Consider the following 17,263-nt stretch of genomic DNA (forward strand, 5'->3'; position numbering starts at 1 on the left):
TGTGCACTGTCAAAGTTTGACTCACACAGGTCGATTCACAACTTTACACCTGGGCATACAGTAAGTATAGCTGAGAAATGGTTCTAGCTAGATACTTTAACAAGTTGAGATTGAGAATGACTTTGAAACCTCAACCAATAGTTAGACCAGTGGTATCATTAAAACTATAAACTATGGTATCAAAGAAACTGGATTCATGTCACTTAGTTACAGTGCAATAACGTGATAGTATCCTGGTTTGATTGGAACTAACTGCTGGTGGCAGAATAAAGTTTTATTGGTACTTACTTTTCTTTCCAACAGCATAAAGGCTGCAACCTTCAACTTAAGTAACTTATAAAAACAGATACTCCAGCAATAATCACTTCACTCAGCAGATAGCCAGTTAGGTGGAGTAGGTCGGGTTTGAACTTTGCATTCTCCCATGTATTCATCATAGATGTATGCATGGGTTAGTGTGTATAAAATGTAAATATGTTATACAAGAAGGGTTAGGATTAAATAAATGTATACTTCTTCCTACTCCTTTTCGGGCATGTCAATGCTTGTTAATGCAATATATACTTTGTAACATGCTTTTCATTTTATTCTGCTCATTTTTTGAACTAATTTCACTTTTTGTTTTGTTTTGTTTTCACATGTCTGAGATAAATTTGCATTCATTCAATCAAATCCTGGATTACAGTAAATGACATGTTAAGGAAATTATTGGTACCACTCAGTAATATAACCCAGTGGTTCTCAATCTTTTCTGAGTTGCGACCCCCCAGAAAAATCAGGTTGATGTTCACAGACAAACACATTTGATGCTGTCATGAAATATTTTATCTGTCTGCTCAGTTTACGATGGACAGGAAGCAGTGTATTGTGAAGCTGTTGGTCCAGCCGTCCAGAGGGCTGGTGGATGAGAAGTTTATTGTCCTGGTTCAGAATGCCCCACCTGGTTTCCAGCTGACCATCCACGCCCTCCACAAGTGTGAAGATGGACACAGCTGGGAGGCTTTTGGTCACTACATCAGCAACGCCATTGGGACTGTGAACGGTACACGGTTGAAAGCCCGGACTTGGAAAATTCAGTAATATTAATGTAGAATTGTTTGCAGGTATTGAAATGATTGTGAATTGCAGAAAAAACTTTTTAATAATTTTCATGCCTTTAACTTTGCAGTTTCAGAGGATCCCAGTCTGGGTGGGACATATTCTGGGGTTGAACAGATGGGTCTACTGTGGAGCCTCAGACCAGTTCCAGGCAGCAAACCTGGGCTCAGGTAGGCCAACAAGGATGGAGCAATTCAGACGATGACAATCAATACAGAATCAGTTATTGGTATCAGAGCTGACTCTTTTCCATCATCCCTAAGGTTAAGGAAGATGAATGTCCAGACTCCCATGGAGGTCACAATCTCAGTGTACCAGGGTCACCAGACTGAGGGCTTCATGGATCAGGTGCCGCTGGCCGGTGTGGTGGTGGAGCGCTGGTACATGGCCCCTGGTGTCAGCAGGATCCCAATCACAGAGGACGGACTCAGTGCGACCCTCTTCCTGCCCCCAGGTAGGACCACAGGAGAGTCTGGAGTATATCTGTGCAATATATCAATATTATCTCAATATGTTTATAGATGTTATTTAGACTGTTCTACTTGTTAGCCTGAAGATGTTAGTATATTATTTTAAGCCCGAATTGCCCAGCCCTAGTCTGGAGGAAGGAGGAACCTCAGAAATATAAGTTAAGGTAATAAAAGTTGTGTAAACTGTGAACTGTGTTTGTTGTCTGAAGGACCAGGACCTTTCCCCGGCCTCTTGGATCTGTGGGGTGGTGGAGGGCAGTTGGTGGAGTACCGTGCATCTCTGCTGGCCTCTCACGGCATTGCCTCCCTGGCCCTCGACTACCTGACAGCTAAAAACACCAAGGAGACTGGGAAGATGGTGGACCTCCAGTACTTTGAGGTAAACTATATCAGCACCTACAGAAAATTACAAATAAATATAATCCTAATTTAGGATACCCCAACATAACTCAAGGATTTTGTAAAAACCTTGATATTACGGCCACGAGGAGTAGCAGAACTCCACAGCACACTGACACCAAACTTATCACCTTACTAAAAAAAAACTTCCTACTTGCAGCCGCAGGACAGATAAAATTGGGCGATGTTGGTTTTGATTCAATTTCAGCGTTGGATTTAACCAGTTGATATATAGCATGTTGTATGTGATCAAACCATATCACGGTGTGCGTGTTAGTCTCTGTTCCTCATTGTCTAATAAAGTGGTGTTTGTGTTTTTTCTACTCACTTGGAAGGTAAGTAACACAGAGGTCACACACTCAGGGTCACAGCTCCACGAGCGGTGAGAGCTCGCCCCTCCTCAGCCGTAACTCATTCATAGACTGGAGGAACAGTTGTGGAGGCAGCTAAGGTGAGCCATCCCCTTGGCAACCAGAGATACATTCCTGTTCTTCCGGGCTTTAGCCTTTAGTCTCCTCTTTAGACCAAACTCCATATGCCCCATCAATTTCAACGTGACTCATGGCTCCATCAATTGTAACCCATAAGGTGTTCAGGGATAGCCTTATATGGATATTCTTCATTAGGGTTATATACTCTGGCATTGAGTCATTTCTGATTCTGATTTCAGATTTTCACTAAGCTCAGAGAAAATTTACACTTCAGCAATGAATATGAAATCATCCTTCTGGTGTCAAACTCTGTACAAACATCATTCTACACAGTGAAGCGCTAACATTTAATTGAAGGAACAAGCAGACAAACATATTTTTGACTGGAGGGGGGATTTAAAAATTGTATTTTTTCTTATATCAAAAAATGTACAAAGCCTGTCCTCTGTGTTACAGCTGTTTGTTGTCTGACATGTTTTCCTAATGCAGAAGGCCTATAAAGTCCTGGAGCAGCATCCTCAGGTCCACGGCAGCAGGATCGGCATGTTGGGTCTGTCCTTCGGCAGCAGTATAACCCTCAAAATGGCTGTTTACTCCCAAGTTATGAAAGTAAGACAACTATTGCTGAAAGTTACTTTCATCATCTTGACGTCGTTAAACATAGCTCTTCTTCTTTATGAAGTCTAGCTGAAGCTAACAGTCCCTGGTCCGACCAGAAAAGTGACTCAACAAAATTCACTTGCATATCCTCATTTAATAGTTGGTGCTAGAACCTTGTTGACCGTAACTACCTGTAGGTTTGTGCAGTGGCTACTGTACAACTACACAAATATATACATACACATATACATACATACATACATATACGTGCATATCCTACATATACCTACACATATATATATATACACACACATATACACATGTACACATATACATTCAATCTTAAACCACTATAAATCTTCTTACTATTCTTAATTTAGTGTATCTACTTTGGCATGTAAACAAAGCATTCAATAATACACACATGGAGTAAGGGTATTCAGATACTCACTACTTTGTAATCAATAAAAACGTGCTAGCTAGCAGGTACAGAGTCTGGCAAAGCACGCTAACTGGTCAACTACTACAACAGTATTAAATGAACTGATAACATAAATGATAGGACTTACAGGTCTCAAGTACGCATGCACACGATGGTAATGTCTAATGTAGTCTCTGGATGGAAAACATCTGTCTCTTTTCTATTTACTCTCCGTTCTCTTCTGTCATTCTGCACTAATGCGCATGCCCGCTTCCGGTGTCCACCGCACACCCTCAGTAAAACATCGCTGATAGCTGGCCTTTTGTACACTGACTGTGTTACTCACTTTTGTCCACAGGGCGTGGCTCTGTTATTATGTTTCTGTCTGAGGTTAGAAAGAGATGGTCAGAACAAGCTTCTCATCCATTTTCTTGGTTACCAGAGTGACTTGTGAGGATTCCTGCCCCATCAAATAGTTATGACACATTTAGGTTCAAACGTGTGTGTGTGTGTGTGTGTGTGTGTGTGTGTGTGTGTGTGTGTGTGTGTGTGTTGTGATATCAGCTCAAGTGTGCGGTGTGCATTAGTGGGAGTCATGTGCAGCCAGTTGATGGATCTGTGGAGGAAATGCTGAAGAACTTTAACCTGTAAGTTCACAAGCTGTTTGTTTCTTGTGAGTGATTTTCCTGTTGCCCAAAGGGAAAATGCAGAAAAAAAATCTTTTGTCCAATCAGAAACGCTGACAAGACCCGCGTCAGTGAGGAGAACGAGTTCATCTGGCGAGATGTGGCGCTGCCCATCCCCACCGACCTCACTTTCAAAGTGGACGTGAGTATCACCAGCCAGAATGTGTCCTCCTTGAGTTAGTTTTTCAGTTTTGTAAATGCATTTTTGGTCTGAAAAGCTGTCATATATATAAATCTATATATTGTGGGGGCACTAAATTGCACAAAATGCCAATTTCTTCATAATGTTGCTTTATTGTTGTAATGTTGTCAGTTGTCCTAGTTAACAGGTGGTTTGCATTCTGTGAAATTATTCGATTAGAGACTCAACAGCGATGTGAATGATTTTATATTCTAAAAAATGTATTTGTGGATATATTGTCCTCTATAGCAATGTTACACATCATTTACCAAGATAAATAATTCCACAGCTGATGTCTGGTGATGCATAAATATTTGAAGCTGCAGCTGGTGATATAAACTGAAATACCTCCGGTTTTGTCTCTGAGCAGATGGGACGACTCAAGTGTCCTCTGTTGGTGGTTGTAGGTGAGGACGATCAGAACTGGCCCGCCTCCGAGTCTGCAATGGATGTGAGTTTACTGACGTGACAGTATCACATGTAGATAACAGGCTTTGTCCAAAGCTGTAAATTGCAGGATTAAACTTTATTGAAACTAGTAGAAAACTGAATAGTTACTAAAAAATAAGACAATAAAAAACAAGATAATCTTATGAATAAAGAGAGCACTATACAGTATGTAAATGAACCAAAACTTTGTAGAATAATTTGTATGCTCATTAAAAGTTAACCATTTCATTATTTTCATTTTTGTAGTTACATTTACCTAGAAATTCATTAAAAATGTGCACAAGCACAGCAAACAAAGGGATGTGATAGTGAAGAGAACAAACTGGTGTTGCAACCGTTTCTGTTCAATGTCAACCAAATTACAGCAGGCCGGTTTAAATTTAAAAATAGTTATCTTAATATATTTCTATTTCTTTTAAACTCTTGGGTAGCAAGAATATAGCTGTATAATATGTTTGTATACAGCTAGAAGCACCCATTATTTGGTATTGATAAACTAGATCTATTGTTTTGTTTACATTGTGGCTCAGCAATGATTCATTGTGGCTCAGCAATGATTCATTTTGACTCAGCAATGACTCATTTGGAGTCATTTTGCAATCACTGATGGAACAGTAGGCCTGCTATGCTGTATACACTGTTTGGAGATCAACAGAGGATTGAGCATTGAACAGTTTGAAAGAAAGGCGTATTGGATATCCTTTATGGCTTCGACAATTTGCTTCAACTTAGATACAATTACATTACAAGATGCAGTTTCCGACTGAGGAATGAGTGAGTAGATAATGCTTTCTTCTTCTATTTGGACCTTTCAGGTTAAAGTAAGGATTTACATTTAGAAACAATTAGATTTTGCATTCCTATCTTTCCGAAACTGGTCGTGGTATGAGCCCCAGCTGTCATCCATCTGTCCTGTAGCGAACAGCTTGCTGATGTTATGTTTTACGGTATATTAAATGACGACCCAAGTGCAGACACACACAGGAGGCGGGATTGGGGGGAAACAAAAGACGAGCTTTTGATAAACAAAGCTGAATTACAAGAAAATGAGGAAATACAGAAAAACTAAAAAGGAACAAGTAGACAAAAACAAACAACTAAAGGCTAAAACAAAGTGCAAACAAAAGCAAATTACAAATCAAAAGAGAAACCAGAAACCAAAACTAGGAACATACCAAAACGTGAGACACGAGGAGTCACTGGAGGAGACACTGGGGAAGAGGCTGGGAGGCAACACGGGGAAAGACAGACCAAGACGGAGGATGATGGGCAAAGACGGACAGAGGCTAACACAGGCTAGGTCGGGCGCAGTAGGGAGGGCACGGAACCAGGAACGGGACATCAAAGGACGAAAGACGGAGTAACACAGAATACAGACCAAGACGGAGGGAAACAAAAACGATCTGACAAAGACATGAGGGAGAACAAAGGGTATATACAGAGACACACTAATGACGGGACGAGGAACAGGTGGAGTGAGCAGGGACACGGACAGATGAGGGAATTAACGGAAAAACACACAGGAGGAACTGACAAGCAGGATGCGACACACAAGGGTAAAACTTCAAAGTAAAACAGAAACACTGAACCATGACAGCTGAGTTACGGTTTTAGCATCTTAAACCACCAAAGTATCTTTCATATCTTCCCTTTCTGTTTTGTCTGGGCCAGAATTTGCTATTTTGCTTGTTTTGAGGTATCCAATCATGTTCAGTTGTCATCGACACTTCAAGTCAAGTGCACAAGATTTAATGTCTTTTGGTGGAAATCAAGAATAAATGTAATAAACCTGCTGAAACTGGTGGTGGAAAAAGTATTCAGATCACCACACTGAAAATACTCCACTACAAGTAAAAGTCCAACATTGAAACCCTTGATAAAAGTATACAGGTAGGCTGTAAAAGTAAAAGTTGTCATCGGACAGAAAAATGTTCTTTGTCAGTGTTTTACTAATATATCTGATGATTGGACTGATATTACTGCTGCATTAATATGTGTGTTGCATTTTACTGGTGTAGATGTTTAAGGTTGAGCTCATTTTAACTACTTTATTTACTGTTGGTTTGTTCCATTTCCATGTTTCAAAAAGTATTCTTATGTATTTCTTTGGTGGCCTACATTTTGAATCCATGAATTTTGAATACATTTTGAACGCTCATTAGCTTCTAGAGTTTCAACAGGTTAAGAGTCATGTATTTTTCTCACATCTGTAACTTCTGACTGTCAGACTCAGAGGATGTACTCCAGATTAAGGACAGGTTTGAATGGTGTCTTTGAATATCTCAGAGTAATTTAAGTCTTGGGTCCCGAGATTTAGTGTCTGCTGAAAGATTTCTTACAGTTCAGAGATGTTTTGACAACTACAAAAACAGTACCAAAGATACACATTTATAGGTAATATCCAAGAAGTGAAATTGTAGTGACTAGTCCTTTCCTTTGTTCACTACTGGATGCTGGATGTTTTGTTTTGATGTGTACTCGAGCAGTAAACCAACGAAAACTTCCTTTGCGTTTGAAATAATAATCGTCATTTAATTTCTTAATGAAGCCACATACTTATCATTTGTTCACATAAAAAATAGACAGAAAAATCGCTCAAGTACAGTCGAAAACTGTTTGCTCCTCCATTCATCAACAACACCTGGGCAACACCACTGAGTGACCTAAAGTAACCTGCCTGACCCCGCCAACATCCGGTTCAGATCAGCAACACAAAGGAAATACTGCCGCCTAGCGGTTTGGTGTTATGGGTGTTTATAAATAAAACATGGCTCCTACAGAAATAAAAAAACTGAAACCTTCCTACAAATATAAGATTAGGCTGTTTTTTTCAAAGGGGCTTTATTGGCATGAAAGTTTTAACAACAATGTTGCCAAAGCATCTGTCCAAACACTCGGACAGAACACAAGAAATAACAACATGAACACCAACACAACAACAGGATTGATTTACATAAATTATATATACAGTATATCCTGTGTGTGTGTCATTCAGCTCTTTGAAATCTGAGATTACAGATTTGAACTTGCTAAAATAAATGTTCCTCGTTTCATTGAATGTTTTACATTGTAGGAGAAAGTGCATCTCTGTCTCAACCTCACCTGTCGAGCAGTGGCCAAATGTTCTGTTTTCTTTTGGTTGCCATGATTTTTTTGTGTCTTCCTGTTTGGATTGTCAGTTTGTGGTCACTGAGCCTGTACTTGGTGAGGATCTGTCTCTGCTTTCTATCTCTGACAGTAGAGAGATATTCTGCTAATTCATCATCTCTTTTTAGGGCTAGATAACATTCTAATCTACTTTGGCTTTTAGTTTCTTCTTTCCAATGTTCCAAATAGGTTTCTTTACATTGTGTTATAATTTGCTTTACTCCGATTGGTGTTTGGAGAGCAGTGTTGTTGTGAGGCTGGTCAGACTGTGTCTGAGAGGGGGCAGTTAGCCTCACTACCAACTGACATATGATGATTGACAACTGACTGACAACTGACTGACACATTTTTACTTTCTTTTCTCCAGATGAAGGAAATGATGGAGCAGGCGGGGAATAGCCACCTACTGACCGTCCTGTCATATCCAAACACCGGTCACCTGATTGAACCTCCGTACTCGCCGCACGCCAGAGCCAGTTTCTTCAGAAGCGTGACGACACGAGAAAAGAGTAGGTTCAACTTGAGACTAGAAATCAAAATCAGGACTTCAGACTTGGGTTTGACGGCTGTTTCTGATTCCTGTTTTCTTTGCAGTGATGGCTCTGTGGGGCGGAGAGACAGTGGCACATTCTCGCGCTCAGGAAGACGCCTGGAGGAAATTGCTGGTCTTTCTTAAAGAGAATCTATATAGTGGCAGAAACCCTGGTCCAACTTCATTGTCCCACCTATAACCAAAGCAACAACTAATGGAGAGAGTATCAGAGGTTCAGTTATTTAATGCCAAAACGGGTTAGATGAAGATAGAAGATAGCTAGCAACAACCAGCATGAAGGGTGTGTGTATCTGTGTTTGTGTTCAGTTTGTTCTCTGACCAAAGAACGAAGACCAAAGACCAGCATTCAACAGATAACCTGCTTCTTTCTGTTATCCTGCAGGCTGACACACCCTGAACGCACTAGCACCTTGTGCCATACAGTACACCATAGACCATTTAAATAGGGCCATTATACTTATTATGGACAGTTTAATAACAAATGACCAAAATCAATACAGCAGAACCAGAAATTTCACCTTTTTATACCATGTATTCTTCTTCCTTTTCAAAATCTGGTGCCTTCATTTCCCAAAATGCAACATAGCCACTGAGTGACATCACTAGAGGCAATTTATCAGATTACAAACAGCTTCCTTGGGTGCCACAAAAGGCGTTATACTACTTATTTCACTGGTAAACACACTTTAATGTGTTAAGTAGGTGGAGTTACCCTTTAAACAGTCCAGCATCAGATCTTATAGACCGAATCACAATGTTTGTTCACAATAACTTCCGCGTAGAAAAGCCCTGCATCAAGCATTAGCTTACATACAATTTAACAGTCTTCCTTCATTCAAGTCTATACATCTAATTCATCTAAAATGCTTGTTTGATGATTTCATATCTCATTATTAACAAAACACTATCAAAAATGTTTGGTTAGAGACCAGATTTACCTGGTGGGCCACAGACTAAAGAAAATGACTAAAACTAGCAACTAGTCCAAGTTGTCGCTCGCAAAGCAACACAATGCATGAAATAATCAAAGCAGAAACGGCAGAAACGTGTTTTACTATATATCTTTACACGTTACAGTTATGGCTGAAAATGACAACAGAAAAAAACAAGTTTGCTGATTTCACATGAAGTATCTCTGTAATGCAAATGAACTGCCAGTTCCCTTTCAGTCGATTCACTCAGTACAACACATATAGTATGGGATATCACGCCCCTGCGTGGCCTGACTGAAGACACCTCTATTCACGCCTTTACGGCAGATGACCTGTGGTGACGTATGTGAGGCCCCGCCTACACATATATACGTGCACCGCCACAGTCATCCTTCAGTTCTTATGCTCTTCACCTCGTTGAGAACACCTCTACCGAGTCAGGCTAACTAGCTGCTGCTAGGTAGCTTGGTCTTATTGTGGCTACTGCCGGCTCGAAATCAGCTTAACATCCTTCCTCTCACTGTACCGCCGTGCAGCTGAGAAACTGGAAGTAGACTGGCCCCCTCCTCCACCGGCTCAGAAGCCGTCGCGGTTCTCTGGGTTTTTTCTTCCTCCCGAACCGACGACTGTCAGGAACAGCCTGCCCATGTTCCCTGATTTCGTCGCGGAGGTTACCTCATCATGGTCCAAACCGCTGTCTACCCACACCACGGTGCCCGGCTATGGACAGTTTTTGGACCTGGATGGACTCCTAACACAGTCTCCCAAGCACAACCCCCCTCACACACAGCTGCCCCAAAACTGGTGCCCCTTCACTGTGTGAATGTTGTAAATGTGCATTTATTGGATTCAATAAAGATTTCGTTTTGTTGTCACATTGCAAATCAAATAAGTCCAGTGTTGCTGTTTCCCCCCGGCATGCCAGAAGGCGACAGCCCCCCCACAGTGCTGCAGGTCAGTCGGCTAGCTGTTCACCTTCCTCGGTGGTGCGCATGCGCAGTCTCACCTTGGGTAGAGAGAACCATTGCTATGGGTTACCGTTTACAGTTCAGGGCCCGGCCCCCTCGTTTCCACTCTGTCATAAACACAGTTGTAGGAGACGAAGCAGCAGCAGTTCTGAGGGAAGAAATACACAACTTGTTAAACAAGAGAGCGATATGGGTGGTTCCCGCTTCAGAAACGAACAAAGGTTGGTACAGCCGTAACTTAATTGTTCCGAAGAAAGGAGGAGGGCTCCGTCCTATTCTAGACTTGTGAGTGTTAAACAAATACCTACGAACTTACAAGTTCAAAATGCTTACACTCAGCCAGCTACTGAGCGCGATCGGGCTGGGGGATTGGTTTACAACTATCGATCTGACAGACGCTTACTTTCATGTAGCGATTCACCCGGACCACAGACAGTTTCTAAGGTTTGCATTCGAGGGCACAGCCTACAAATACCTGGTGCTGCTGTTCAGCTTGTCGCTCGCCCCCCGAACATTCACCAAATGTGTCGAGGCGGCGCTGGCTCCGCTTTGGGAGAAGGGCGTCCGCATGTTAGCCTATCTGGACGACTGGGCTATTATTGTTTCACTGTCTGTCTGTCACTGACCCTGTCGCACATCCAAACGCTGGGCTTTTCAGTAAAGCTACAGAAAAGTTTCTCGACCCCGAGCCAACAGTTCTCTTTCCTCGGGTTGAAAATATGCTCCGTTTCGAGCCGAGCACGTCTGTCAGAGTACCGGGTGGCTGCGTTTCACCGCTGCCTTGCTCAATTTCAGTTGGGACGCAAACTGCGTTTCCGGACGATTTTACAGCTGACAGGCATGATGGCATCTATGATTGCTGTAGTGCCACTCGGACTGTTAAAGGTGCGAGCGTTTCAACGCTGGACTCACTCTCACCGGCTGTGCGCGCCGCGTCATCTCCAGAGGAGGCTGACGATAACTCCGTCTTGCATGTCGGCTCTTCTCCCGTGGAGGGAGCCCGGTTTACTGCAACAAGGGTCCCTTATAGGGAGGGTGTCTTGTCGCAAGGTGGTGTCCACAGACGCATCCCTGTGGGGTTGGGGGGCTCTGTACGAGGGCGCAGCAGTGAGAGGGGTTTGGACGCCGGCACAATGCAGGCTCCACATCAACCACCTGGAGCTATTAGCCACCCTTTTGGCTCTGAAGCATTTTCGTCCGGTTCTGACAGGCCATCATGTTCTGATCAGGACGGACAACCTGACAGTGGTTTCCTACATGAACAAGCAGGGAGGGACACGCTCCCTTCCCCTGTTAAAACTGTCTCACTCTCTGCTACTGTGGTGCAGGGCTCATTTTCTGTCTCTCAGAGCCACACATGTTCCAGGGTACTTGAACCTGGGGCCGGACCTTCTCTCCAGGAGAGGTCCTTTTATGAGGGAGTGGAGATTGCACCCACTGGTGGTGGCTCAGATATGGGACCGCTTCGGCAGGGTAGAAGTGGATCTACCCACTGCCCCCTGTTCTTTTCCATAACGGACTGCAACGCCCCCCTGGGGATGGATGCGCTAGCGCACACATGGCCCAACACGCTGCTTTATGCATTTCCCCCGGTGGCAATGATTTTGTCTGTTCTGGGGAGGGTGTGCCAGCAGGGGCTCTCCCTGATCCTGGTGGCTCCTCGCTGGCCGGCGAAGTCGTGGTACGCCGAGATAATCAGTCTGCTGGCAGGGCGGCCTTGGCAGCTCCCTCTTCACAGGGACCTCCTCTCACAGGCGGGAGGAGAGGTGGTTCACCCGCGCCCAGAGCTGTGGCGACTACATGCCTACCTGTTGAGAGGTCCAATTTGATAGCTCAGGGTCTGCCCCCAAATGTGGTGGCAATGATCCAGAGTGCAAGGGCATCATCTACTAGGGGCCTATATGCCTACAAATGGCGGGCATTTGAGCAGTGGTGTCAGGACCAACATGTACTTCCATTTCAGTGCTCTATTGTGGATGTTTTGACATTCCTTCAGGAGCTGCTGGATAAGGGTCTCTCTTTCTCAACAGTTAAGGTCTATTTGGCGGCTATATCTGCATGCCACGTTGGTTTTGATGGAATGACGCCAGGCGCTCACCCTCTTGCTATGCGCTTCCTGAAGGGAGTCCGCAGGCTGAGGCCTGTGTTTAAACCCAGCGTTCCCTCATGGGATTTAGCGTTGGTGCTTGAGGCTCTTTGTGGACCCCCATTTGAGCCTATTGAGTCTGTGGATATGAAATTTCTTTCATACAAGACTGCACTGCTACTTGCTTTGACTTCTGCAAAGCGAGTGGGTGACCTTCATGCTTTGTCTGTGCATCCCTCTTGTACCCAGTTTACTCCGGATGGATCTGAGGTTACATTGTGCCCGAATGCGGCGTATTTGCCTAAGGTTATCCCCACAGCCTATAGCTCTATGACTTTTGAGCTCTTGAGCTACTGCCCCCCTCCGTTTGCATCTGAGGAGCAGAGGAGGTTACATTCCTCGTGCCCTGTGCGTGCACTGTGCACTTACATAGACCGCACCCAGGGTGTGCGTTTATGTGACCAGTTGTTTGTATGTTTTGCTAATCCGGCTAAGGGCAAGGCGCTGTCCAAACAGCGGCTTTCCCACTGGATTGTGGAGGCTATCTCCATAGCATACAGCAGCAGGGGTCTTCCGTTGCCCCAAGGTGTGAGGGCACATTCAACCAGGGGCATGGCGGCCTCATGGGCCTTGTTTAAAGGGGTCTCTGTGAGTGATATCTGCGCTGCAGCCAGTTGGTCATCACCGCACACTTTTGTTCGGTTTTATCGTTTGCACGTGACACCCCGTTCAGTGGCTCACTCTGTCCTTTCTGTCAGGTCTATGATGCACTAGAGTGTTGGAGGTTTTGCTCCGGTTCGGTGGCTGCTCTGCGGGGTGTGTATACATGTCCCATGTGTTGTACCGAGTGAATCGACTGAAAGGGAACGAAATGTTATGAATATAACTTCTGTTCCCTGAAGGAGAGGAACGAGGTACAACACTACATTGCCGCGCCACGCAGCTGGCTAGGTGAAGAGCAGCTATCGAACTGAAGGATGACTGTGGCGGTGCACGTATATATGTGTAGGCGGGGCCTCACATACGTCACCACAGGTCATCTGCCGTAAAGGCGTGAATAGAGGTGTCTTCAGTCAGGCCACGCAGGGGCGTGATATCCCATACTATATGTGTTGTACCTCGTTCCTCTCCTTCAGGGAACAGAAGTTATATTCATAACATTTCGTTTTCTACTTAGAGGGTGTGTGTGGTCGTCTAGAGACGTGACACATGCTGTAATTGGCCTAAGATTAATCAATATTGGATTAAGATTCACGGTTACAAGCTATATATATTGGGAGACTGTAAAGTGTTGTCTGCTTTTCCCCGACCACTGGAATATTGGACACAGACTGCTATCATGATTGGACGACAGATTATCCTCAGGAACTGGAAGAAACCTGGGGAACCTCCTTTTCAGGACTGGGTGACTGAAGTAGGCAAAGTAGCTGCATATGAATATATATGCATATTATTATGACCTGTCATGTCTCTCTCTGGTTAATAATGTGTATAGGATATTCATGATTGGCAAGCCACTCTATAAGTAGATTGACCCCTCTTGGTTACGGGTGGGACGGGTGGGAGGTTATGTTTTGTTGTTGTAATAGACAATTTTATGTCTACCATAAGATGTGACTGATTTGAATATTATAAAATAAAAATTGCAAATCATAAAAAAAAGAAAAGGCAGATGTGGATTTGGTGACACCCATAGTCCTTCATCACATCGCCATCATCAGAAAACCCGCTAATCTTCATAGAGGGGGTCAAATGATCCACACACAGATTCACATTAGAAGTTATTATGTAAATTAGTCGAGGTGTCTGTGTGAAGATCATGGGAGGATCAAGTCTCCTGGGATTGAGCAAATATTGTGAGTTAAATACATAACTTATTCTTGATGTTAAGAAAGCTTTATGCAAAAGATTTACAAAGACACTCTGCATCTGAGGCCAAAGTCTGTGTCTGGAAAGATCATCCATCCATGTTAGGTAACCGATATAAAAAAAATGCCTTTTGACTACAGCTGCAAAACTATATAAATGCAATGATGTCCACTGCTTAGAGGTGCACTATGTAATATTTTTTTTATGCATAAACAAACTAAATTAACAGACTCTGTTTCAATGACTGAATAAACTGAACAAAAAACTGACCTTGAAGGACAACACTGTTTCATACTGATTAACTCCTGATTAAATTTGGTGGACCCTGCCACCTTTCTAGCTTCAAACAGAGTTCTGGTGACCTTATTTTCCTCTGAGAACAGCTTGTTTGGTCAGTTATGGAAAAAATTATATTTCTGAGTTTGTACTTTTACCTCATTAATATTGTAAATATTAAAATTCTTAGTTTGAATTTCTTCCACAAAACTACATAGTGCCCCTTTAATATATTGTATGGCAACGTGGACTCAAGCAACGTGTACAACACTTAAATGCATTCTCTCTGTGTAACAGCAGACTCCCAATGTGTCTGCAACATTCTTGACAAATTTGACATTTTTAGTTGGTAAAATCCATGAATTACACCAACACCTGCCTCATGTTTCAGATCCTACATGTCTAGAATCCTGCGCATTGAACATCTACAACATTTAAGGTCTCATGGTGGACTGTTAAAAGAGAAAAGTATTAAAATCAGAGCACTATGTCATCTGTTTTATTTCCATGTCTTCTTCTTCACTGTCATAACCTGACACTTACATTACCCATGATGCAATTCGGCTGCTGGACGTTCGATGGGCGGGTAAAAGCATAGACATATACAGTCATATACAGTATATACAGTCACTATGCTATATCTGCCTGGAGGCACGCTCCCACGTGCACGCGAGTCTCCCTCACAGTGTTTGCACTATGGAAACATAGTTGATTTGAAACTTTGACACTCACAGCAGGAGTGTGTGTCTATCGCAAGTCTTGTCGATCTTGTCTGGCCCGGCTTCCGTAGTGCAAACGCTGTGAGGGAGAATCGCGTGAACGCGGAGCGTGCCTCCAGGCAGATATAGCATAGTGACTGTTTAGGCTAGAAAAATGTACTAAATGACGTTTTTTCGAGTAAACTCTGGATGTCGCCACTTCAGGACACTTGGATTGCAGCGGACGAGCAGTATGGAGGAATATTACAAAGTTTTTGTGTAGTTTTATGGACCTTTTCGTCTCGGACGCCATTTACGCTCGTTATATGGATTATTTCTGCCGGAGGGTACCCCTGCGGATCTCCAGCTGCACTTTGAGGAATAAGAAACTACACCGGACTTCTCATCACCATGAGGGTGAGTCGATAATGACTGAATTTCGTTCTAGAGTGAACTACTCCTTTAAGTTTCATAATGAGGCAAAGTCCCCTACAGGACACAAGGGAAATAGCATGTATTTGGCCTATAAATACAGGTAAATTGCCCTATCAAGTGAAAACTAGTAAAATAAATTACAAAAACTCATCCAGGACCAAAGAATGAAAGCCTGATAACATGGGATGCATGATTATCATTTGCCAGAATGTATGTAATATGCATTGATACAGCCCAAATGATCCAAAAATTAAAATAAAAAAACATAAAATGTATCAACATACTGCTTCAGTATGTCACAGTACATGTTGGCATTCATGGTTCCCTCAATGAACTGTAGCTCCCCAGTGCCGGCAGCACTCATGCAGCCCCAGACCATGACACTCCCACCACCATGCTTGACTGTAGGCAAGACACACTTGTCTTTGTACTCCTCACCTGGCTGCCGCCACACACGCTTGACACCATCTGAACCAAATAAATTTATCTTGGTCTCATCAGACCACAGGACATGGTTCCAGTAATCCATGTCCTTAGTCTGCTTGTCTTCAGCAAACTGTTTGCAGGCTTTCTTGTGCATCATCTTTAGAAGGGGCTTCCTTCTGGGACGACAACCATGCAGACCAATTTGATGCAGTGTGCGGCGTATAGTCTGAGCACTGACAGGCTGACCCCCCACCCCTTCAACCTCTGCAGCAATGCTGGCAGCACTCATACGTCTATTTTCCAAAGACAACCTCTGGATATGACGCTGAGCATGTACACTCAACTTCTTTGGTCGACCATGGCGAGGCCTGTTCTGAGTGGAACCTGTCCTGTTAAACCGCTGTATGGTCTTGGCCACCGTGCTGCAGCTCAGTTTCAGGGTGTTGGCAATCTTCTTATAGCCTAGGCCATCTTTATGTAGAGCAACAATTCTTTTTTTCAGATCCTCAGAGAGTTCTTTGCCATGAGGTGCCATGTTGAACTTACAGTGACCAGTAGGAGAGAGTGTGAGAGTGATAACACCAAATTTAACACACCTGCTCCCATTCACACCTGAGACCTTGTAACACTAACGAGTCACATGACACCGGGAAGGGAAAATGGCTAATTGGGCCCAATTTGGACATATTCACTTAGGGGTGTACTCACTTTTGTTGCCAGCAGTTCAGACATTAATGGCTGTGTGTTGAGTTATTTTGAGGGGACAGTAAATTTACACTGTTATACAAGCTGTACACTGACTACTTTACATTGTAGCAAAGTGTCATTTCTTCAGTGTTGTCCCATGAAAAGATATAATAAAACTTTTCTAGAAGGAGCTTTCTAAAGTTCACTCCATTCACTTGTATTAGTTCACGGGGCTGAGCTGCCTCCTCCAATAGGGCGGCGACGTCGACGTATTGCAGCAGCGGGCCAACCCGCTCAGTGAGGCGTCTACCTCTGTATGTCTATGGGTGAAAGTATCTGTGACTCGGCGGCGCCATCTTGTGTCCAGTCCCGTTGATGTTGCAGTGGGAGGAGACTGAAGCTGTCTGTGCCCAGAGAGGCTGAACTTAAGACTGTGAAGTAAAGCTCAGC

General features: G+C 43.5%; 1 protein-coding gene across 1 annotated transcript; it reads left to right on the top strand.

Moving 5' to 3' along the window:
- Positions 1-10,226, top strand: LOC141001471 (acyl-coenzyme A thioesterase 5-like). The gene is made up of 11 exons (XM_073472557.1): positions 1-60; positions 841-1,042; positions 1,169-1,268; positions 1,362-1,552; positions 1,778-1,947; positions 2,888-3,007; positions 3,984-4,066; positions 4,154-4,247; positions 4,657-4,737; positions 8,251-8,392; positions 8,478-10,226. Exons 2-11 carry the CDS (start codon positions 847-849, stop codon positions 8,612-8,614), a joined length of 1,314 nt encoding a protein of 437 aa, XP_073328658.1. The 5' UTR covers positions 1-60; positions 841-846; the 3' UTR covers positions 8,615-10,226.
- Positions 10,227-17,263: the final 7,037 nt, after the last annotated feature.

This window comes from Pagrus major, chromosome 8 (assembly GCF_040436345.1).
Source record: "Pagrus major chromosome 8, Pma_NU_1.0".
In the NCBI taxonomy this organism is placed as follows: Eukaryota; Metazoa; Chordata; class Actinopteri; order Spariformes; family Sparidae; genus Pagrus; species Pagrus major.